Source organism: Podarcis gaigeae, assembly GCF_964106915.1.
Source record: "Podarcis gaigeae genome assembly, chromosome: 11".
NCBI classification, from domain to species: Eukaryota; Metazoa; Chordata; class Lepidosauria; order Squamata; family Lacertidae; genus Podarcis; species Podarcis gaigeae.
The window spans coordinates 62,392,000-62,415,415 of record NC_139687.1 but is presented as its reverse complement, the minus strand read 5'-3'; the positions used below and the strand labels follow the sequence as shown (position 1 = coordinate 62,415,415).

The 23,416-nt window shown below is 53.7% G+C and overlaps 2 protein-coding genes across 3 annotated transcripts; one reads left to right on the top strand and one right to left on the bottom strand.

The window, feature by feature from the left end:
• Positions 1–466: 466 nt before the first annotated feature.
• Positions 467–16,645, bottom strand: LOC310827260 (uncharacterized protein). Of its 2 annotated transcripts, XM_083703026.1 has the most exons (4): positions 16,367–16,645; positions 15,084–15,126; positions 12,487–12,587; positions 467–12,336 (listed from the first exon to the last, which is right to left on the bottom strand). In XM_083703026.1, exons 1-4 carry the CDS (start codon positions 16,604–16,606, stop codon positions 535–537), a joined length of 12,186 nt encoding a protein of 4,061 aa, XP_083559152.1. In that variant the 5' UTR covers positions 16,607–16,645; the 3' UTR covers positions 467–534. The 2 variants fall into 2 exon arrangements, with proteins under 2 accessions (XP_083559152.1, XP_083559151.1); XM_083703025.1 differs by having other exon boundaries at positions 467–12,587.
• A 1,781-nt stretch (positions 16,646–18,426) lies between these two features.
• Positions 18,427–21,728, top strand: RPP25L (ribonuclease P/MRP subunit p25 like). Its single transcript, XM_083702986.1, has 2 exons — positions 18,427–18,550; positions 20,202–21,728. The coding sequence occupies exon 2, from the start codon at positions 20,230–20,232 to the stop codon at positions 20,785–20,787; it is 558 nt and encodes a 185-aa protein (XP_083559112.1). The 5' UTR covers positions 18,427–18,550; positions 20,202–20,229; the 3' UTR covers positions 20,788–21,728.
• Positions 21,729–23,416: the final 1,688 nt, after the last annotated feature.

The following is a 23,416-nucleotide window of genomic DNA, read 5'->3' as shown; positions in this document are numbered from 1 at the left end:
GTAGGGTCACCTGTGAGTGGTTTGCGACCTTGGTGTCTGCCAGCAGCCCTGAAGAGTTTGTTTTTATATATTTCATAAAATTTATACACTGCTTGATTGTAAAAAAGCAAAAAAACAACCCAAAAGCTCAAACCGGCTTACAAGAAAAGGATAAAATGATAATTCTCAATAAGAAAAAAATAACTCAAGTTTTCCAAAATTGAAACTAACAACAGACTAAAAAGAGATTAAAACTCACATCAACTTTTTAAACATCTGGGCACGCGTGAGTGAACAAAAATGTTTTTAGCAGGTGCTGAAAAGAGCACTGTGAAGTTGCCTGTCTGGTATCAATTGGCAGGGAGTTCCAAAGTGTAGGCGCTGCCACTAAGAGATTGGTTTTTTAGAAATGAAGAATTAACTGTTGAGAAAGTGGCGTGCCAGGAACAGGTGCACTGCAAACATGGGAGCCCCCAGAACACAGCGCTAATGAGCTAGGCATTTATTGGTGAATATTACAATATGCAATCTTCCCGTTTAAAACCCAGAATTCTCCTACTTGCTTCGCCTCTCGCCGCCATGTCTGAGGACCCGCAACCCTTGATCCAAGGACAGTTTCCTCTCCAAGATCTTACTAAGGAGGGTCACTTTCTCATCAGAAGGCACCGTGCCTACGAACTGCGAGTAGCGGCTTCGCTCCCCAGATCCCTGGCTGGTGGCGGGTGAAGCGGTTTGACCAAGGGGCACCCTCCCTTTCGTAACCTCTTTTGCTATTGCCTGCTGTGGCTCAGAAGCCGATTCCGTTGCCATATTACTCAGGACGAATGTTGCTTCCCAAAGCAAGGCCGTTTGGGAAGGTTTCGCCTTCTTCAGGGACACCAGGGAATGACTGTTTGTTGGGGAATTTTCATGCCTGCGGCTCCCCGTCGCTTCTCTGCCTGCACCTGGCCAATTGCCACCACTGCTGCCTCCTCCTTCCTCCTCCTCCTCCTCTTTTACCATCCAGTCGCTTCTCGAGAACCCTTCCTCCTTGCTGTCCCAGTCCCCGACCTGCTCCCACTCCCACTCGGTGCTGAACTGGGACATGCTCCCCACCGACATGGGGCGTTGCTCCTCAGAGGTGCCCTGCTCCTCCTGTCCTTCCACCGCCTCTTTGTTGTCCGGGGCTGAGTGCCTCTGGAACCCTCCCTCTGCGCCCAGGAAGCCTTCATTTGGAGACGCAGGGAGTGCTTGCCACTCGGAGTCTTTGGGGCTGTCGCTCGAGGCCTCCTCCAGGCCTCGGGCTCCTTCATGGAGCGGCCCCCCTGCAGAGTCCTCCTCGCTTCCTTCCTTCCAGGAGGGAGATTTCAGGCTGAGGCACTCCTGGCACAGGGACTCTGAGGACCATCTTCCCAGCTCCTTGATGGCGGAAGATGCCTGGCGCCCTGTGTCGGTGGCCCAGTCGGCATCTCTCATGGTCTGGCTGGGCGAGTCCACCCTCTTCTCCCTGCCCCAGCCCACCTTCCTTCCCCCCATCCGCAGGCCGCTCCTTGACTTCACCTGGCGAATGCTGCCGGCCATCTTGTAGTTTCTGGCCACTACCTCCTCGTAGGACGATTGGGGTTCGACGGCGTACGCCTGCTCCAGGAAGGCCTGTTGGGGGGCAAAAAGGCTGCTTCGCCGCACGCTCTCTGTCCCCTGCAGAGGCCTGAGATCTGCCTCAGTGGCTTCCTGCTCTGGCAGAGAAGCATCCCTGATGCTTTCTCCAGACGATGTACCAGTAACTTGCTCAATATCCTCCGAGAGCAGAGAAGAGGAGCCTCCCTCTTTGCCATTTTCTGCACCTTCCTCTTGCTCCTGCTGCTGCCATCTCTGCTCTACTGCCAGCTGTGAGGAGGAGGAGGTGGCGGTGGCAGTAGCCTTCCTCGAAAAATGGGACGGAGAAGAGCAGTTGGGTAGCTTGCAAACCTTCCTGTGCTCCCAGCCAGCTTCAGAGCCCTTTGGCAACAGCGGAAGCTGCCCAGGTGGAACGTGGCTGTCGTCTGCCATCCCTTCAAAGCTACCCTCCGGCTGCCATGGAACCCTCCTCGTCGTCTTCTTCTTCCTCTTCCCAAGGGATGTATTTGAAGAGCGTGCTGCCAGGTGAGTGATTCTTCCGCAGGTATATCTCACCCTCTGGGAGCTGGGATTCCTCTCCGGCCGACGGCTGCCATTCTGTACGTACTTTTGGGGTCTGCGAGTGGGCTGCGGGAGAGGGGGGACCCCAGGCTCCTGCTTCCTGTCAGGAATCCTTGAGCGCTGCCCTTGCCTGGGCTTCTTCAACCAAGACCCCTGCAAAGGTTTCTCCTGCAATCGGCTCCTGCGGGGAGCTCCTCTCCCAGCCTCCCAGCCTCCCCTTGCTTCCTGGGCAGCTGTGTGGTTCCGCATTTTTCTGCAGAGGCAGAGGGACGGCTCTTCTGTTTCCACCCATGATGCCTCTCCGCTGTCTTGCCCTCGTTCGGGAAAACGCTCTGGGTGGTAGATGCATGGATCTTCCCAACTTGAGCTGGATTCTTGTCCCGTTTCCATCTTAAACAGGGTGTCTGACGTGTCGAGAGTCTGGTCATACGTGGACAGCTCTTCCTCTTCCTCCTCTGGTCCATGAGCATGAAGAATAAACGCCTTCGCCGACTCCTGGACCACTTTGGGAACGTGCCATCGGTGCTCCACTTTCAGGCCCCGGATGTGTTTCTCCAGATGTTCCTTTGTGCCTGCATGCAAGAAATGCAGCTGTTTGGCACCAACGTGGACCTCCTTGCCTACGCGTCCTTTCTTGGTGCCTGCTCTTGTTCCTGCGGCAACGCTCGTTGCTCTTGCTGCAGCGATGCTCGCTCCTGTGCCGGCCAAAGAACTCTCCTGTAGTCCCCGGGGAACTGGAGCAAATGCACGCAGCGACCTCTGGACGGTGGCTGGCAGGCCCCAGTCATGCTGGATCTTCTTGCGTTGAATGTGGAACTCCAGAAAGTCCTGGAGATGGCCAGCAAGGAAAGGCAGCTCTCTTTCACAGCTTATGCTTGTTGCAGAAGTGGCAGACGGGGTCGCTGCCAACAGCGTTTCCTCCTCCAGCTCACCTGACACGTTCTGCCTGTCCTGGCGTTTCTGCACAGAGCTTCCCAGCTCAAACGGGGAGCGGATACGAAAGGCCTCTTGATAGTCACGGAGGTGAGTTTCCGGCCCCATTTCTACAACAGAAGGGGGCCTGGGAAGCCGAAATGCTCTCACAACTTCCTGAGCGTGTTTTTGGAGGTCCCACCTGTGTCCTGCAGTCAGACTCCTCATGTGCACTTCCAGACGCTCCTTCACCTCTGAGCTGATGAACAAGAGCCCCCGAGTCATAATTTCGACGTTTCCCTCATCCCAAGGAAACGGATGGGCTACGCTCTTTCTTGGTGGCCTTTTCTTGTGCGACTCAAGAGGAAGAGGGGCGAATGCCTGCAGGGACTTCAGCACGGCGGAGGGCAGGCCCCAGGCATGCTGGAGTCTCTTCCGTTGGATGTGGAACTCCAGAACATTCTGGGCCTCGTGGGGCAGGAAAGGAGACGTCACCTCAGGAAAGAAGAAAGTTGACACATCAATATGGGCAGCTGCAGCAGCTGCTTCTCTCTTGTGGTAGAATTTCCCCCCAGGCTTCTCCGTTGCCTCTCTGCTGGAGTCATCTTCACTGTCTCCTTCCATCCCAGAAGCCAACTGGTTGTCGCCTTCAGTCTCTGAATCAGCCACATCCTGGGGGGATTTTGAGGGAGGAAGCGAGGGCTGCCGTGAGCGACCCAGTTCAGGTTGGGAAGCAGGCCTGGAAGTCATGAAGGCCCTCAGCGACTGCTGGACGCGTTCCGGAACGCCCCACCTGCGTTTCTCAATCATACGCCTGAGGTGGCCGTTCAGTCGCTCCTTCCTTTCTTGGCTGAGGAAGGAGAGGCTCCGACTAACACTCTGCATGTCTCCTTCCTCCCATGGAATCCGACCGGCCACGATCTTTCTTGGTGGCCTTTTCTTGTGCGACTCAGGGGGAAGAGGGGCGAATGCCTGCAGGGACTTCAGCACGGCAGAGGGCAGGCCCCAGGCATGCTGGAGTCTCTTCCGTTGGATGTGGAACTCCAAAACATTCTGGGCCTTTTGCGGCAGGAAAGGAGACGTCACCTCAGGAAAGAAGAAAGTTGACACATCAACACGGGCAGCTGAAGCTGCTGCTTCTCTCTTGTGGTGGAGCTTCTCCGTTGCCTCTCTGCTGGAGTCGTCTTCATTGTCTCCTTCTGTCCCAGAAGCCAACTGGTTGTCGCCTTCAGTCTCTGAATCAGCCGCATCCTGAGGGGATTTTGAGGGAGGAGGCAAGGGCTGCCGTGAGCGACCCAGTTCAGGTTGGGAAGCAGGCCTGGAAGTCATGAAGGCCCTCAGCGACTGCTGGACGCGTTCCGGAACGCCCCACCTGCGTTTCTCAATCATACGCCTGAGGTGGCCGTTCAGTCGCTCTTTCCTTTCTTGGCTGAGGAAGGAGAGGCTCCGACTAACACTCTGCATGTCTCCTTCCTCCCATGGAATTCGACCGGCCACAATCTTTCTTGGTGGCCTTTTCTTGTGCGACTCAAGGGGAGGAGGGGCGAATGCCTGCAGGGACCTGAGCACGGCGGAGGGCAGGCCCCAGGAATGCTGGAGCTTCTTGCGTTGGATGTGGAGTTCCAGAACATTCTGGGCCTCGTGCTGGAGGAACGGCAGCCTCACTCCGGGAAATAAGAAAACACTCGCTTCATGCCCCACACATGTCGCTGTTCCTCCCTGCCCTTGCGAGAGGACCTTTTGCTTCTTGGTTGCCCTCCTCCTGCCCTCTGTTCCTTGAGGAGAGCCTTTGTTGTCGTCATCACTCGTCTGATAATCGTCTCTGACCACCTGCCAGGATTTGCACTGGCAAGGCAAGAGACCAACTTCAGATTGGGAGGGGGGCCTGGAGGCCATAAAGGTCTTCAGGGATTGCTGAACGCGTTTTGGGATCTCCCACCTGTGCCTGGTAGTCAAGGTCATAATGTGGGCCTCCAGGCGCTCCTTGGTGTCTGGCTTAAGGAACGAGAGGTCGTTGGCGATGACCCTCACTTCTTCTCCCTCCCAACGATGTGTCTTGGGGGCGTCCTCTCCCCGGTGGAGGGCAAACGGGGCCAGGGCATCGAGGGACTTCTGCAAAACAGATGGAGTGGCCCACGCATGCTGAATTCTCTTGTGTATGATGTGGAACTCGAGCAGCTGCAAGGCCTCGTCCGTGAGGAAAGGTGGCATCAGCGTGGACGATATCTCGGCAGTTGTGCCCACGTTTCTGGCCGGCCGTTGTTTCCTCTGATGACCCTTTGGCTTTTGAGGGGATGCTTTTTTGGACGGCTGCAGCGCCAGGGACTCTTTGCCCTCAGAATAGGAATGGATTTCTTGCCGCTGGGACGAGACGCGGTGGTGTTTGGAGACTTGTACAGGAGACCTCCTTTCTCCACCAGGGAGAAGCCCTGGCGATTCTTCTCCCTCAGAATGGGAATGGATTCCACACTGCTGGGAGGAGTCGCGATGCTGTTTGGAGACTTGTACAGGATACCTCCTTTCTCCAGCATGGAGAAGCCCTGGTGACTCTTCTCCCTCAGAATGGGAATGGATTTCCTGCTGCTGGGGGGAGTCCTGGTGATGTTTTGAGAGTCGCTCGGGGTGCTTTTTTTCTCCCGCACTGGACTTCTGTTGAGCAGGGAGAGCTGCCCTCACTGAACGCCGAACCATCTGGGGCAGCCCCCACCTGTGCTCTGTGGCCCACCTCTTCACATGGGTTTCCAGGCAATCCTTTACATTTGGACACAGAAAACGCAGGATCCGGCGAGGAATCATCGCCTCCGTCACAGACTGTGGTGGGTGGGCAGCTGCGCTCCCTTGGCCCCCCGATTTCTCAGGGCTGACGAGTACTACTGCTCTAGCCTTTGCAGGCCCTTGCAGCTCAGGGGGAGGTGGGGCAAAGGCCCGTAGGGATTTCTGCACAGCGGACGGCAGGCTCCAGTCATGCTGGATCCTCTTGCGCTTTACATGGAATTCAAGATATTCCCTGGCCTCATCTGTAAGGCATGTTGTTACCATTGGCAACAGGTCTAATTCTCTCTTTGGAGCCTCTCTTCCATGCCGTGAGGTTTCCAGGTGCCTCCCTCCTGGAGACAGCTCTGAAGGTTGCCCTCCTGTTCTGGGTAGTTGCTGCCATTCACTTTCCACCTGCTTCTCCAGTGGGCTCTGGGCTTCTCCTCCAGCTGCCTGGAGGCCCTGGCCACCTGTGCCCAGTGGCATTTGGAGGTCTTTGCTGCAGGTGTATAGTGGAATTTGGTCAGCTTGGGAAGGCGATGCAGCTGCCCGGAGGCGCTGGCCACGAGTGCCCAGAGGGGTTTGGAGGTCTTTGCTGCAGGTGCATAGTGGAATTTGCATCTGGTCAGCTTGGGAAGGCGATGCAGCTGCCCGGAGGCGCTGGCCACGAGTGCCCAGAGAGGTTTGGAGGTCTTTGCTGCAGGTGCATAGTGGAATTTGTGCCTGGTCAGCTTGGGAAGGCGATGCAGCTGCCCGGAGGCGCTGGCCACGAGTGCTCAGAGAGGTTTGGAGGACTTTGCTGCAGGTACATAGTGGGGTTTGTGCCTGATCAGCTTGGGGAGCAGACCCAGGAGGCAGGAACACCTTGACCGACTCCTGGACCAGTTTGGGAAGGCCCCATCGGTGTGCCGCAATCCGGTGCTTCAAGTGGGCCTCTAGGCTCCCCGCTGTGACGGGATCCAGGAAGACCAGGCGCTGGGTTGTCACGACCCTCACTTTTACTGCATGGGTTGGAGACCTTTGCAGTTTAGAGGGGGGCCGGGGAAATGCAGAGAGGGATTTCTGAATTGTGGCTGGCAGGCCCCACGTGTGCTGCAGCTTCTTCCGCAGAACGTGCATCTCCAGAAGATCTGAGGCGTCCTGTGTGAGGAACGATGCCCCCCACTTCCAGGGTTTAAGGCCTGTTGCTCCAGGGCCCTTGGGTGTTTCTCTCCCCAGGGCCTTCGCCGAGCTTCCGACTGCGGCGACTTTTCCTGGCAGCGGCAGCCCAGGAATTTTCCCGTACATCTTGGTCAAGGATTTGATTTGCAAACTGGGTAGGCCCCAAAGACACGTGAGATGCTTCTGCTTGATGTTCAGCTGGATCTTCAACAGAGCCTCTTGCTTGACAAAAAGCAGGAGGGGCCTTCTGGGTCTCACCCCAGAGGGAAGGGAAGGAGGTTTAGGGAGAGGGGCTCGCCTGATGGGGCCGGCAGGTGCCTTCATCAATTGGAATTTGCTCTCCAGAGCCTTCTTCTTGAGATGGGTATCCAGAGTAGCTCTGGTAGAGCTCTCTAAGCATTGCTTCTTCACTGGGGGAACATTGCAGGTCTTCCTCCGCCTCGCATCAGCCGCCCGGGATCCCGCGGCCTTTGTCAATTTCTTTTCCTTGCCACTATGAGGAAGCGGAGCCCTTCCTGGGGGAGGAGTGGGGAGAAATTGCTGCAGGGAGTCCAGGACCTTCCGTGGCAAACCCCACCTCCGCTGCAGCTTCCTCCTCTGAATGTGAAATTCCAGGAGGCTGCACATGCGCCGAGGAAGGAACAGCAGCTCTTGATGGAGCACGCAGATCTGAATGCTGGTCTTGGGAAGGCCGGGCAGCCTGGGTGGTCCCTGCATAAAGCCCCAGAGCGACCTCTGCACGAGGGCAGGAAACTCCCACATGTGCTGCATCCTTTTCTTCCTGACGTGCAGCTCCAATTCCTCTCTGGACAACCTCTGGAAGAACAGCGTCTCCACTGCCAAAAACTCGAAGGCAGCCCCTCTGCGCCTGGCCGGAGTTCGGAAGGGGGGCCGGGGGGCCATCGCAGCCACCGCCTCCACATAGCGTGTCCCCAGCCCCCACAGGGAGGCCAGGTAGTTGTGCTGCACGGCCAGTTCAATCTGACCCATTTGATCTACACTGAACAAGAGGCAAGAGCTACGGGGTCTCAAGGTCGCCGAGCCGGGACGGATCAGCCTGGGGAGAGTCTGGCTGAGGGACAGCGATGCCCTTTGCCTAGAATGTCTGGGCACAGCAGGGAAGGCTCCTAGGTGCACCTCCAAACTCTTCTTAGTCACGTGAAGCTGCAGCTTCTCCAGAGACATACCCTCCAGTGGGAGACACAGCTTGGTGGAATGCGTGGCTTCACCCACCATCCTTCTGCCCTTCTCCCTGACCGGCTCAGCACCCTTGGCACCAGCTGTCCACGGTTTGGCACAAGCCCCAAAGCTGGACTCCCGCGAAGAGCTTCCCGCTGGCAGCATCTTCTGCCCCGGGAACAGCAACTGCATCGATTCGAGGATCCTCCTGGGCAACGCCCACTGCCTCTGGAGCTTCAGCCGCTGGATGTGGTGCTCCAGGCGCACGCGGGTGCTGCGAGGAAGAAACAAGAGTTCCCTGTGCAGCGTCTGGACCCAGATCTTGGTTCTGTGGGAAGCCCCTGGAAGTGGCACCTGTCCTGGCAGGGGGGGACCTTGCATGAAAGCTCTAAGAGAGCTCTGGACAGAGACGGGGAAGCCCCACTCGTGCTGGAGCTTCTTCTTTCTCACATGCTGCTCCAAGGACTCCCGGTCCTCTTGCAGGAGAAACAGAGTCTGGGCCTGGGAGAACCCAAGAGAAGCCTTCCTGGACCTGGGAGGTTGTGGGTGCGGCGCAGGGGCCATTGCGCTCAGGGCCTCCACGTACTGCTGGCCTAGCCCCCAGAGGGAGCTCAGGTGGTAACGCTGCACAGACACCTCGATCTTCTTGAAGTCCTCGGCCAGTACAAAGGTCAGGATGAGCTTCCGGGGCTGCAAGGGCTTGACGCCACGGAGAATCCGCTTGGGCAGAGGCTGCCTGGATGTCAAAACCACCCGTCTCCAAGAGCTCACAGCAACAGCCGGGAAAATCTCCCAATGCACCTCCATGGACTTCTTGGCCGAGTGGACCCTGATCTTCTCCAGGTTCTGGCGTCCCACACTGGGGAACCCCCGGGACACTGCGTCCGCTTTCCTTTTACAGCAGACAGCACAGAGGGTGCCCACAACGGGGGTGACAGGGAGGCTTTCAGGCCCAACTTTCCTGAGTGTGCTTTTCGCCCCCCGTTCAGCAGGTGATTTCTGCCGGTGGGCAGCAGCCTTGAGCTCCGGAAAGAGCGACCTCAGAGACTCCACCACCCTCCTCGGCAGCCCCCAAAGGCGCTGCAGCTTCATCTTCTGCACGTGCAATTCTAGGCGGTTGCGGAAGCTCTGCGGAAGGCACAAGTCCTGCACCAGGACACGGGCAGAGACCCCCGGCTGCCTCAGGGGAAGCAGAGGGGGCGGCTCACAAACGAGGTACCTGAGCGACCTCTGGACAAGGACTGGGAAGCCCCACTCATGCTGGAGCCTCTTCCTGCTGACGTGACGCTCCAGAGCTTCTGCTTCCGTTTGCGGAAGGATCTTCATCTGCACTCCGCTGAAGGTGAAGGCTGTCCTTCTCCGCCTGGGAGGTCCAGGGGACCTCATTGCCCTAAGCGTCTCCACGTAGCGGGTGCCCAGCCCCCATAAGGATGCCAAGTGGCTGCATTTCACCGCCACTTCAATCCGGCTCACCTGCTCCGCGAACACCGAGAGAGGCAAGGGTCTGCGTGGCAGCAAAGGCTTGTGGCCTGGGCGGATCACCTTGGGGAGAGGCCTCCTCAGAACGAGGAGCCTGCATGTCCAGGAGACTCTGACGGCAGCAGGGTAGACCTCCAGGTTCATCTCCAGGCTCTTCTTTGCAAGGTGGGGCTGCAGGACCACTTGAGTCTTGGCCAGTTGAGTGGGCGGGAGCAGTGGTGGGGCTGGAGCAACCATCCTTTGGGCCTTCTGCCTTCTCTGCCGACCGATAGCACAGGGCTTGGGGCCTGTTATTTTGTCAAGCTGACCCCGTGGGTAGAGGAGCTTCATGGAGTCAAGGACCCTCTGGGGCAGCCTCCAACGCTGGTTGACAATCCTTTTCTGCACATTCTTCTCCAGCTCCCTCTGGGTGGCCCTGCTGAGGAAGGAGAGCTCGGGTATGGAAATGGACACTTCACTAGCCCTGGCGTTCCTGGGGCGAACCTGATGGCAGGTTGATAGGAGGATGCGGAGAGACCTTTGAACGAGCCCCGGGATCCCCCAGGCGTGTTGCAGAGTCTTCTTTCTGACATGCCACTCCAGCTCCTCTCGGGCCTTCGGACAGAGGAAACAAATCTGTGTAGAGGTGAAGCCGAACGCTGCAGATCTTCTGGGCAAAGGGAAGGTGGGCGCTTGAAACACAGTACCCGGGAACAGCTGGGCAAGGGACCTATGGTACAGCGTGGGCAGCCCCAAGCGATAGGTCAACTTCTTGTGGGTAATGTTGAGCTGGATGTGACTGAGAGCTTGCAGGTCCAGAAAATGGATCTGCTGGGATCTTGTCTCTGGAGGTCTCAACCCGGGCGGGATGACTTTGGGGAGTGCAGGCTTCGGGGCTTGAGGGGAGGCTTTCTGAAACTGCTGGTTTTTAGGAGCGGACACACCCAGCTGCGTCTCAAGGGCTCTCTTGGCCAAATTCCTCTGCAACGCCTGCTGCTTCCGGGCACAGCTCAGCGCCGAGCAACTTTCCTTTGCAAGCTTCTTGGAGGAGCTTGGCTTGGAGCCCGTTATGTTGCCAAGCTGACCCTGTGGGTAGAGGAGCTTCATGGAGTCAAGGACCCTCTGGGGCAGCCTCCAACGCTGGTTGACAATCCTTTTCTGCACGTTCTTCTCCAGCTCCCTCTGGGTGACCCTGCTGAGGAAGGAGAGCTCAGGTATGGAAATGGACACTTCACTAGCCCTGGCGTTCCTGGGGCGAACCTGATGGCAGGTTGATAGGAGGAGCCGGAGGGACCTTTGAACGAGCCCCGGGATCCCCCAGGCGTGTTGCAGAGTCTTCTTTCTGACATGCCACTCCAGCTCCTCTCGGGCCTTCGGACTGAGGAACCGAATGTGTGTAGAGGTAAAGCCAAACGCTGCAGATCTTCTGGGCAAAGGGAAGGTGGGCGCTTGAAACACAGTACCTGGGAACAGCTGGGCAAGGGACCTATGGTACAGCGAGGGCAGCCCCAAGCGATAGGTCAACCTCTTGTGGATAATGTTGAGCTGGATGTGACTGAGAGCTTGTAGGTCCAGAAAATGGATCTGCTGGGATCTCGGCTCTGGAGGTCTCAACCCGGGCGGGATGACTTTGGGGAGTGCAGGCTTCGGGGCTTGAGGGGAGGCTTTCCGAAACTGATGGACTTTCGGAGCGGACACACCCAGTTGCATCTCAAGGGCTCTCTTGGCCAAATTCCTCTGCAACGTCTGCTGCTTCTGGGTACAGCTCAGCACTGAGCAGCTCTCCTTTGCAAGCTTCTTGGAGGATCTCGGCGTCTTCTTCTGAGGGAATGTAGGCGTCTCTCTAGGCTGTGAAGGTGGCTTCATTTGCCTGAGGGCCTCCTGCACCCTCTGGGGCAGCTGCCAATGCTTCATCTGGACCATTTTCTTCAGGTGGTGCTCCAGCCTCTTCTTTGCTCTCTCAGCCACAAAGGAGAGGGCTTGAGGAACTGTCACCACTGTAACACCCACAGGGCCCCGCTGGGGTGCAGGACGCGGAGCAGAGGGCACAAAGCCTTGGAGGGACCTGAGGAGGGCTGAGGGCAGCCCCAGTAGATGCTGCACCCTCTTCCCCAGCAGGTGCGATTCCAAGCTTGCTACCACGGCCTGGTCCAGAAAGGAGATGTCAGCTGCTGTAAACACGAACGCCTGGGCCCTGCTGGAAGATGGGTCCGTCGCGCTACGGGGGGCTTCGCTCCTTCCCTCTCGAGGTGACGTCGTCTTGCGTCCCCGGCCATGGCTGGCCTCACTGGGCGAGCTCTGCGAGTGCATTCTCAACCGGAGAAAGAAACTCTCTGTGTCTCTGCTGCTCATCTGGGATTCCGCAGAGCTCTTGACCCAGCCGGAGTCCCTACGGCGTTTGCGTGGTTTACGGGGAACCTGGCTGCACCTGCAAGATTTGCCGCCCTCCAAGCTGCTGAAAGACAACTCTGTCAGGTCGGAAGCAGACGCCGTCCAGCTCATCTGTGACATCTCTTGCGTAGTGGACGAGAAGAGGACTTCTTCCTCCTGTCCGATTAGGCCACCAGAATGGTGGCTGCTTCCTCTCGAACCCTCGGAAACACGCTCTGCGATGGAGAAGGTTTGCTCCCTATTGTCCGCCGGGAAGCTGGGGGGACGTAGAGGCCTGCCACACGAAGCTGGTCTTGTCGGGGTGACGGGAGGATCTCTAGAGATGGGGTCAGGCGCGCTGGCACTCTGTGGGAAGGAATCAGGTGTGTCAAGCTGGAACGGGCGCCCCACACGAGGCCCATGGGAGAGCGGGGCCCGGATGCTGGGGGAATTGTAGCCGCCTGCTCTGCTGCTGCTCATCAGCTGCGAGGCCTCCTGAGCTGCTTGCTCACACACCTTGCAGGCCACGTCATCGCACAGCAGTTGGCGGACAGAGCTCCCAGGAGCCCTCTGGGCGATGCTGTCTGGTAGCCTGCAAAACACCTTGTGCTTGATACCTGCAATGGGAAGAAAAGGCTTTATTAGATTTCTAGACCACCGTTATCTTCCAAGGATCTCAAGGTGATGTTCATGATTCTCCTTCTCCACATTTCATCCTCGCCACAACCCGCTGAGGTAGGTAAGGCTGGGGGATATCCAGTTCCCAACGTTGTGATAGGTAAAGGTAAAGGACCCCTGGATGATTAAGCCCAGTCAAAGGTGACTCTGGGGTTGCAGCGCTCATCTCGCTTTCAGGCCGAGGGAGCCGGCATTTATCCACAAGCAGCTTTCCGGGTCATGTGGCCAGCAGGACTAAGCCGCTTCTGGAGCAATGGAACACCGTGACGGAAGCCAGAGCGCACAGAAACGCTGTTTACCTTCCCGTCACAGTGGTACCTATTTATCTACTCACACTGGTGTGCTTTTGAACTGCTAGGTTGACAGGAGCTGGGACAGAGCATTGGGAGCTCACTCTGTTGTGGGGATTCGAACCTCAATCTTCTGATCGGCAAGCCCAAGAGGCTCAGTGGTTTAGACCACAGCACCACCCAGTGTGATAGATCAACATTGTGATAGATGACAAGCTAAAAATCAGTGATATTCTGATTTATCACTATATCTGAAATAAGGACGGCTGCACTGTTTTCCTTGCATCGTGCTGAGGCAGCAGAGTTAACAGGCTGTAGGAGTTGAGAGCAGCAATGGTTGGCTTCATGGTTTTCCCCACATTGTCCTTTTTGCATAGCAAACACACACACACACACACACACACACACATCATGGTTCGCAATATATTGCTAGGTCAAAAAACAATATCATGATATGGACCTCAAAATGGTTTTGGATGATACATCGATATATCGCCCAGCTCTGGAGGTAGGTTAAGCTAAGAGATAGTGACTGGCCCAAGGTCACCCAGTGAGTTTTGTGGCTGAGTGGGGATTCGAACCCTGCTCTCCCAGGTCAAAGCCCAAAACTCTAACCGTTATGCCACCCTGGGGCTCCTGCTCCCAGTTAATGGCGCCCTTCTGCAGTTTTGTCATGGTGAATTTATCTTCTTTCTTTCAAACTTTAATATGTAATCAAGAGAGTTCACAGCAAAGCAAAGAAACAGGTGACAACTTCCTGTTAGAGATCCATAGGATATGGCTGGATATGACCTTGGGACGTGAAGCCCCTCTCTACCTGGTTTCTGATGGACTACGACGAAATGGCAAAAATTACCAGGAATTACAATATTTTAAGCCACCCCTGCCAAAAAAATAAAAATTAAAGCCCCCTATCCAGGCAAAAAGGCCATGGATAGTTAAAAGGCCCAAAGGCCTGATTAAAAGAGGAATGTTTTTGCCTGGTGCCTAAGCATATGTGACAAGGGCACCAGGCGAGTCACCATGGAAAAGGCTGTATTTTAAGTGTGAATTTCTTCCAGTATACACATTTGTATGTGATTTTGCCGGATAGAATTTTTATCCCAAAGAAAATGGGAGAAGGGCAAATCTCAAAGAGAGGCTGGGCTTTCCTTCTCCCGCCGCTTCTTGCCAAGGGTGAATGAGGCAGGATCGCCTGGGAATGCAAACGGAATCGAAATTCTCCCTTCTTCCCACGACCAGCTTGGCAATGTCCCAAATGCAGAATTACGACTGGAGGCAGGTCTTCCCTCTGTAGAAGCTCAGTCCTGGCAAAGAACTCTTAATTATTGGCTCCGTCTAAATCTAAATCCTCCCGATCTACTGCCCTTAGTGACACAAGACCCCCATAAAAGTGCGTGGTCCAAAATTGTGCACCAAAACTCCTCTCCTGCGGACTCCACTGACATCAGTTTCTCATGACGGGCTTTATTAAAGCAAAAGGGCTAATTGGACGGCGTCTGAAGGACTTAGAGCAACAGAACAATCTGGCCATTATAAAGAAATTCTGTCCTTGGTATGCCTTTCCGCTCCCCCTTTTCAGTTTGATTCCCTGGCACCGTATTTGTATAAATTAACTATCCCAAAATACAGACGTGCCTTCTTCACACTGGCCAGGTTGGATGTGATGCCCTCTGCCGTACTTGAGGGCAGACACCAAAAGATTCCAACTGAGAAACGACTCTGCCCCTGTGGAGATGGCAGTCTGGAAACAGTGGCTCATGTTCTTCTGTCCTTCCCCCTTTATAAAGATCTGAGGAATGAGATCACCACCCCACTTTTACTTACCATCCCAGGCCGCCCATCTGAGGCCACATCGTTCTTTCTTTTCTCAGATCAAAATGATCAGACAACAGCAAAGGTTGCTAAGTTTATCGAGGCTGCAATGAGATTAAGGGCCACTATCCAAACGATAATCTTGGTCATTTGATTGCCCTTTTTACCCATTGCTGTCTTTTTTATTTGTATATATTTTATTTGTATATCGCTTGTTTTATGTTGCTATGGCCGTTGGCTAATGCGGATAAAGTTTATCTTATCAAAGGTCTACAACCGAGGAAAGGAGCTGCGGCGAAGGAGCAGGGGGCCTGGAAGGAGATTTCTTACCTTCCTCGATCTTCTTCCACCAGTCTGTGACCTTCCGAAAAAACTGCAACGAAGGAAGAAAGACAAGCAGAGAGAGGTGTCCGGCTTGCAGGAAACAAGGGAACAGAAGACCTCTGCCTTTGTTTCTCTCCACAGCCCTCCCCATCCCAAAAGACTTCTTAACCTACATCAGTGGTTTTCAAGCATGGTGCCATGGCACCCTGGGGTGCTTTGAATAGTGGTCAAGGGTGCCACGGGCAGCACTGGCCTCAGTCCCTCTTCCTTTCCCTTCCCTCTCTCCTCTGATGCCCTCTTGCATCTCTGATCCCAAAGGCTTGCACAGCTGTTTGTTGCAGCAATCCTGGCTCCAAGCTCCCCAGGCGAATGGCGTGTCTGGAGCTGGCCAGGTGGTGCTGGGTTAGGGTTACCAGACGTCCCCGGTTCCTGGGGACAGTCCCCAGATTTGCAACTCTGTCCCTGGACAAATTCCGTCCCTGGAACGTCCCCAGATTTGCAAATCTGTCCCTGGGAAACATGGCTGCGGCAGCCTCAGCAGCCCGGAGCCAGCCTGGTAGCGCAGTTGGCCCTGACTAGCTTAAGGAGCTGCTCGCCGCCACTGCCACTGCCAGAAAGAATGTAGTTGGTTGAGGGAGCCGTGGACTCTGACCTACATCATTCGTTGTCTCCCTTCCCCCGCAAAGAGAAACAGAGCGCCTCCAGATCACCAGTTTAATAAGCATTCATCCTGATTTGGGGAGGTTAAATCAGGTTTCATCAGGCAAGTCTCACCCTACATTTCCAATGTGTTTCCCAATCACTTTCCTTCCTGCAAAAGGTACACAATCTTTTTTGGGGGGCGGGATTTGCTGCACAAGGGTTCCAAATCTTGCACAGCCATGAACTCCCATGCTAACACACCACCCAGTCCTGAGCAAGCAATTAAACCCGCTGCATTTTTAAATCTTCCAAGTTTCTAGTTCTCATGAGAACTTTGAGTAAAGTTTGATTGAATAGGTTGGCAATGCCTCATTCCCACACCCCGTTTTATACAGCAAAATCAGCACAAATTATATTTTCACTTCCTCACCCCTTTTCTAATTTTGGCATCCTAACCAGGGGATTTGGTTTCTCTCCCGCTTTCCCTAGCAGACGATAACTGCACAGTCTTACGAGGCGCCATAAGACGCAACATTCATGAGCATCCTGCCCAAAGCAGAGGAACAAATATTTCCTTACTCATTTCCAGCAAACACAACCCTTGGATTTGCAAAGACTCGGTGGGCCAGCCAAGGAGACTTACTTACCCGTTCTGTGAGAGAAAGGAGCTTTGGTGAAATTTCAGGGCAGAACGAAGGACGTCTGCAGTTTTTTCGCAGCCAGGAGTAAGCGCTGGCCAGCGTAGGGAAACCTCCCAGAAGTTTCCACATTAAATAGAGGACCAGCACCAAGATGGCATTCTTGCTCAGGGAGGAGAGCAGTTTCCAAAGGAAAGCGATGCTTTTGTAGGAAACCATCTCCAAAGTCGAAACAAAAATCCACGGCATTGCGTTCCTGGCCAACGCTGGATTTGCTTCTGAGCCGGATGCCGGGAGCATTCTGGAGCGCATCACAAACGTTTCCGTGCAGGCGGAAAACACCTTTATTGCATCATCGTTGAACGTAAGAAAGGTCTGCTGGATCCGGCCAAAAGGGCCCATCTAGGGCAGCCAACCATTTGCCCCAGTGGGAAAACCCACAAGAAGGATCTGAGCACAAGAGCCTTCTAGCAACTGGGATGCAGAAGCACTGCTGCCTCCAACTGGGGATAGCAGCCATCAATAACTATCTCCACCATGAATTTGTCCAATCCTATAATAATAATAATAATAATAATAATAATAATAATAATATTTTATTTATACCCCGCCCTTTCCTGTTTAAAAACCGGGCTCAGGGCGGCTAACAGCAAATATAAAACATTGATTAAAATATGACTTAAAAACAGCATAAAACACAGCATAAAATGCAGCATCAATATCAATAAAATTCAAAAATTCAGGAGTATTTCTTTGGGGGGAAACAAACAAACCCCAGTCAGTAGACATCAAATGATCACCAGGGCTAACTGGCCAAGTTGGTCCTATTATGGCCTAACCTGAAAGTCACTTGCCCTGTTGTTATCTTTTCATCCAGCAGCCTAACAGCCCACGGATAGAAGCTGTTCTTTACCCTGTTGGTGGGACTAATCATGATTCTATATCTTCTGCCCGAGGGCAGGAGATCAAGAAAGTGCTGGCCAGGGTGTGAACCATCCCTGAGAATTTTCCTCACTCTCCTGAGGCAACGTTCTTCCGCAATGTCATCCAGCAGATTCACGGGACAGCCCATAATTTCTTGTGCTCTATTCACCACCCTCTGTAGGCAGATCCTGAAGCTGAGGCTCCAAGACTTTGGCCACCTCATGAGAGAAGAGAAGACTCCCTGGAAAAGACCCTGATGTTGGGAAAGATGGAGGGCACAAGGAGAAGGGGATGACAGAGGACGAGATGATTGGACAGTGTTCTCGAAGCGACCAGCATGAGTTTGACCAAACTGAGGGAGGCAGTGGAAGACAGGAGGGCCTGGCAAGTTGTGGTCCATGGGGTCACGAAGAGTCGGACATGACTAAACAACAACAAGCTCAATTCATTCGACATATTTTATGAACTTGACCCAGTGATCCTAACTTTACAAAGTCTGGTAGTCACTGACATCAGAGAACGAGATGGTTGGACAGTGTTCTTGAAGCTACCAGCATGAGTTTGACCAAACTGCGGGAGGCAGTGGAAGACAGGAGTGTCTGGCGTGCTCTGGTCCAGGGGGTCACCAAGAGGCGGACACAACTAAACAACTAAACAACAACAAGTTTGTTGTTATTTATCTGTTTATTGTCCCCCCCCCCTTTTTTTCGTTCATTGATGTATTTTTCTTTTTTTCTGTTTTTGTGTATCATTTTGCTTTGTGACTTTTGTTATTATTGTGGGCAATCTAATAATTTTAGATTATTAGATTGTCCACAATAATAATTTTTTAAAAAAAGAAAAGAAAAAAACTCTGAAATGAAGAATTTTCATTTTGGAAAAAGAGCGACTCGCTGAGAGACTTCCTCCTCCGCCCGCGGAAACTCCCCACCCCCCTCCCCCGCTGGATCTCATTCGCAAGGACCCCGCGCATCTTCCGCGGCTGGGATCTCCATCCCCCGCAGCGCCCCCTGCAGGCGGCTAGCCCGCTCTGCGGCAGGGGGAGGGGCCCGCCGCGCCCTCGCCCAATCGCTCGTCGGGGGAGGCGGGGCTTCCCTACGCTGCCTGTCTCTCTCTTTCGCCCCGCCTCCTTCCGGCTCGCCGCAAGATGGCCGCCCGGCCGCGCGTGCGCAGTGCGGGAGCGCGCCGCCCTCTCGTCGCTTCCGCTCCCTGAGAGGCGACGGAGGCGAGCGAGCGAGGCGGCCGCTCCGTCTGTCCGTCCTCCGGCAGGTATGTCCCTTTTGTCTCTGCCTGGAATGCCGGAGAGGAGGGCGCGGAACGAGGAGGCCGGCGCGGCTCCTTCTCTCCCAGCAGACGAGGGAGCCTCTGGGCGCGTGCAGAGAGCCGCCTCCCCCCCCCGCAGGAAAACACTCTGCGCGTGCTCAGGGGAGCCCTCTGCCGGCTTGGCCTAAAAGAGCTGCGGTACCTCGAGGTGGGGGGGGGTGTATATATATATATATGTATGTGTCTGTGTGTGTGTGCGCGCGCGCGCGCGCGCGTATATATATATATAAATGTATTTTGTGTGTGTGTGTATATATATATGTATGTATGTATGTATTTTGTGTGTGTATGAGTCTGTGTGTGTGTGTTTGTGTGTATATATATGTATGTGTTTGTGTGTGTGCATATATATATATATATATATGTATGTATTTTGTGTGTGTGTATGTGTATGAGTCTGTATGTGTGTGTGTGTCTGTGTGTGTCTCTGTGTGTGTGTATATATATGTGTGTGTGTGTGTGTGTGTGTGCATGTATATATATGTGTGTGTGTATGTCTCTCTGTGTATGTATATGTATATGTGTGTGCGCATATATATATGTATGAATTTTTCTGTGTATGAGTGTGTGTGTGTGTATGAGTGTGTGTGTGTGTGTGTGTCTGTGTATGTGTATGTATTTTGTGTGTGTGTGTGTGTCTATGTATATACTGTATGTGTGTGTTTATGCATGCAGTCTTTTGTGTATAGATAGATGTGTACCTCTTTGTGTCCTTGTACTGCATCGTTTGTCTCCCTCCTCCCTGTGTGCGTGCACACAACCACCCCGCGAGGTAGGACAGGGACGAGGCAGGCCGCATGTGAGTGTCTTCCAAGGCCACAGCTGAGTAGGAGGATCTGGGCCCTGGTCTCTCCCCCCCCCCCCAGGTGCTAGTCCAGTGCCCTCAGCACTCAGCTTTGGGGGTGGCCCCTGAGCACTCATTGCCCCCATCCATCCCCTTTGAAACACAGGCTCACCTCAGCCATCCTGGCAGCACAGTATTGGGGAGCACCCAAGACCTCTGGAAGGTGCAGAGTTGAAGGAGGCTGCCCTGTCGGATCCCCAGCCTTAAGCATGTCTGCATCTGCCTCCATCCTTTTTGTGTTCTCCCTCCCTCCTCTCTGATTGAAATCTGCTGAGAGGCAGAGGCCTGACTTGTGACCCCCTGAAATGCATAAACCGCCCGTGGTTGGGTAACATGGCATTCGGTCCAGAGTTGGTATTTAGGCCAAATCTTTTTTCTGACACCAGCTCAAAAGTTGCAGGGCTCTGGTTTTTTACTCCATGGTCTGCGGCAGCAACGCTTCATCCGAAGATCTCGGGATGGTTCACAGCATAAAAATGCAAGATAAAAACACAAAATACATTTAACAAGAAAGAAAGAAAGAAAGAAAGAACCAATAACCCCCCTCTTGGTTTTCTATTTAGAGTTTAGCTCCCCTCACTTTCCTTCCCTTTTTGGTCAGTGTTAGGAGATGGAAGGGTGGAGTGCATGAAACCCTGATCAGTGAAGCAATTGCTTTGTTACATATTCATAGTATTTTATTTTCCTAGCCTTAATTGAGTCCCTGGATTTATTTGTGACTGTTGTGTCTTTCCCTTGCCCCCGTCCGGCCAGCTCAACCAAGGTGCCAGCAGTGGGGATCATGGAGAACTATCAGAAGTCCAAGACTGTGGAGAAGCCGTCGCCTCTTCCCTTCACCAACTTGCCCTCTGATATAATTGAAATGAAAGTGAAGGATGGCAGCAAAATCCGGAACCTGATGGGCTACGCCATTGGCAAGATGGAGTCGGAGGCCGTGCGGCAGGTCCTCTTCAGTGGCACCGGCAAGGCCATCAGCAAGACCATCACCTGCGTGGAGATCATGAAGAGAAGGCTCCAAAACCTTCACCAGATCACCAAAGTGTTCTTTAGGCAAACGGAGGAGATCTGGGAGCCCATCGTGCCAGAGGCCGGCCTTGATTCCTTGACTGTGAAGCGGAATATTCCTGCCATTTGTGTCTTGCTGAGCAAAGATCCGCTGGACGCTCAAGAGCCAGGCTACCAGGCTCCCGGGTCTTTTGACGCCTTCTGGTTAGAAACTCTGAAATCATCGGAGTCCCAGGGCCAGGCCAAGAGGAAGCAGGGGGGAGGCAGAGGGGCCGCCCACGCTAGGAAGCTTCCCCGCTCTGGCAGGCGGGAGGACTCTTACAAAAAGCCCTGAGTGCGCCCAGCTTCAGAACGGCAGCAACTGCTCCCCGAGACAAGGAAAGCCGGCTGGTTATCGGAATAAAGTGGGAGGCGTTAGAAACACTGGCTGCATCTGGAGGAGAGGAAAGGAGAGTCTGGCTGAATTCAGAAGTCAACTGGCGTTGGGCAGACTGAGCACGGGGGTCTGGTGTTGTGGCTTTTCCCCTCGTTTGAACAGGGGACAAACAGGAAATGTCTCACTGGCTTGTGCCCGGCACGTTCAGGATTTGGGTGCTTGAAATGGCAATGTGCAGAATCTTTCTTGGTGGGACGAATAATGAAAACAGGGAGGAAGTATTAGATGTTTCCTTCGCTGGTGCCCTGCTGCCTCCCGTTACCTGTCTCTTCTCCTGATTCTGCAAGAGCCTAGCCCTTCGCCATCTAACCCACTTCTGTTCAGATGAACAAGATCAGCAGATTACCGCGACCCCAGGATATCTTTTCACATTGCTGGTTTCCTTGTGGCCTGAGGGCCTCCATGCTTTTAGAATTTCTTGCTTTTGCATTAAGGTCCTGAGCATTCAAAAGAAGGGATACAGCACAAAGGCGAGAGGCGAATGCCTCACGTGTGATTGTGCCAAGGGACTTCCTGATGTATCTGTACATGAAAATGTAGCATCTCATCAGGTGTTGTAACTTAAGAGATATGGGTTGGACGCAATGTAATTTTGTTCAGCAAGTTTTATTTTTGTCTCCAAAGCAGTCTTGCCAGTAAAAGATACCAGGCCATTAAAATGTTCACATTAAAATGTCCACATACCTGACGTTGGTCTGTCATCTCTGAACACATCAACCCCCAACTCCCATTCCATCTAAGGTGCTTCACTGCTTCCTCTCTCCTGTGGTCTTAATACACCTTGCTCAGTTCTTCTCTGGACCTGTCAGGGGCTGGTACTCCAATGACCTCCCTTGGGGTGAGGGGTGGAGATTGAGGACTCGGTTATCTCTCCCTTGAGAGCCAGTGTGGTGTAGTGGTTAAGAGCGGTAATCTCGTAATCTGGGGAACTGGGTTCGCTTCCCCGCTCCTCCACATGCAGCTGCTGGGTGACCTTGGGCCAGTCACACTTCTTCGGAGTCTCTCAGCCCCACTCACCTCACAGAGTGTTTGTTGTGGGGGAGGAAGAGAAAGGAGAATGTTAGCCGCTTTGAGATTCCTGAAGGGGAGTGAAAGGCGGGATATCAAGTCCAAACTCTTCTTCTTCTTCTTCTTCCTCCTGACTTCAAAAAGTGCTGGAAGGGGCTGACAATTAAGCCACTAAAGGTAATAACTCAAATTTATCGTTATCTCTGGACTTGGCAGCTGATTATTCATTCAGGAGGGCTGTCAAAAGACTGAATTGAGATTACCAGCCCTTAGTTAGTTGAGGACTCTTGATTTACCTTTGGCAGGAGAAAGTCCCATCTTATCTTGAATAAGGCAAGGTAAAAGGAATTAAGAATTGAACGTTGCCTGTGGGTGAGCAAGAAGGTATTGGTCCCAAACACCCTGTGATCTTGTTCCTTGGAGAACAAGTGGTGTTTGCATGATAGCGACTTTGGGAGTCCTTGAGGTTATCAGCCGCTGCCTGACCTGAGTTGCCCCTGATAATATCTGGGTGCTGTTCCTTTAGCAGGGCCCATCATTGCTGTCACCATCACTTCATTCTGTCCTCTGCCTCTTTGAAACACTTTCTTCCAGACTGTGACTGTGTCTAAATCTTGCCGCCTGCCTGTCAGGTCTGTTTCCTAAACTCATCTTTCCCTTTGAAGTGGCTTTCCTTAATCTTTTATGCTGTTTGGTGTGTGTAATTTGAGGTGGGATGTGTCTGCCAGTTCCCTTAAAATATTCACAAAGTCCCCTCCAAGCCCAAGGAAACCTTGTCTTTGATACTGAAGGCTGGCACTGCCGTGTTGCATTGTATATGGGCCAGTTATATGGGCTGGGTGGTCAGCCTGCATTCCCTCTAGAAACCAAAGCAGAGGAAGGCAGAATGTTGCTCATGGTCCCCTAGTCAGTTTCTGCCGGAATGAAGAGATGGTGGATCCCTTCAGCTTGCATGAGCTGCTGGGATCAAGGGTTATTAATCCTCTGTGTCTGCCTGGAATGTGCTTTCTTCCTGCTGCTTGCTTTTCCACCTAGAAGTCCCTATCCACGCCAGCAGGAGCAAAGCAACAGTTCCATTTTCTAAGGCAGCCTCTGAACTCTCCTTCTGGGTCATTCCAGTGTGGTGCAGTGGTTAAGAGCGGTAGACACGTAATCTGGGGACCCGGGTTCGCGTCTCCGCTCCTCCACATGCAGCTGCTGGGTGACCTTGGGCCAGTCACACTTCTCTGAAGTCTCTCAGCCCCACTCACCTCACAGAGTGTTTGTTGTGGGGGAGGAAGGGAAAGGAGAATGTGAGCCGCTTTGAGACTTCTGAAGGGGAGTGATAAAGCGGGATATCAAATCCAAACTCTTCTTCTCTTCTTCTTCTTCTGGCTGCTCCTAGACAGTTGATTGCCTGCTGACAGCAATCCCGCCTGGAGAAGGAGTCCGTGCCTCTGACGTTCTACCTAGACGTCATTACTGTGCCATGAAAGACTTCCTCTTGGCTGCTCAGGAGCAGTAGGGGCAGCAGATCTGA

Bases quoted from the DNA above. Each gene is read 5' to 3' on its own strand.
- RPP25L (XM_083702986.1), top strand. From the start codon at position 20,230: ATGGAGAACTATCAGAAGTCCAAGACTGTGGAGAAGCCGTCGCCTCTT.
- LOC310827260 (XM_083703025.1), bottom strand. From the start codon at position 16,606: ATGCCGTGGATTTTTGTTTCGACTTTGGAGATGGTTTCCTACAAAAGC. The intron at 15,127-16,366 runs GTAAGTAAGTCT...CCTTCGTTGCAG, and splicing joins TCCTTTCTCTCACAGAACGG to TTTTTTCGGAAGGTCACAGA. The intron at 12,588-15,083 runs GTAAGAAATCTC...TTCCCATTGCAG, and splicing joins GTGGAAGAAGATCGAGGAAG to GTATCAAGCACAAGGTGTTT.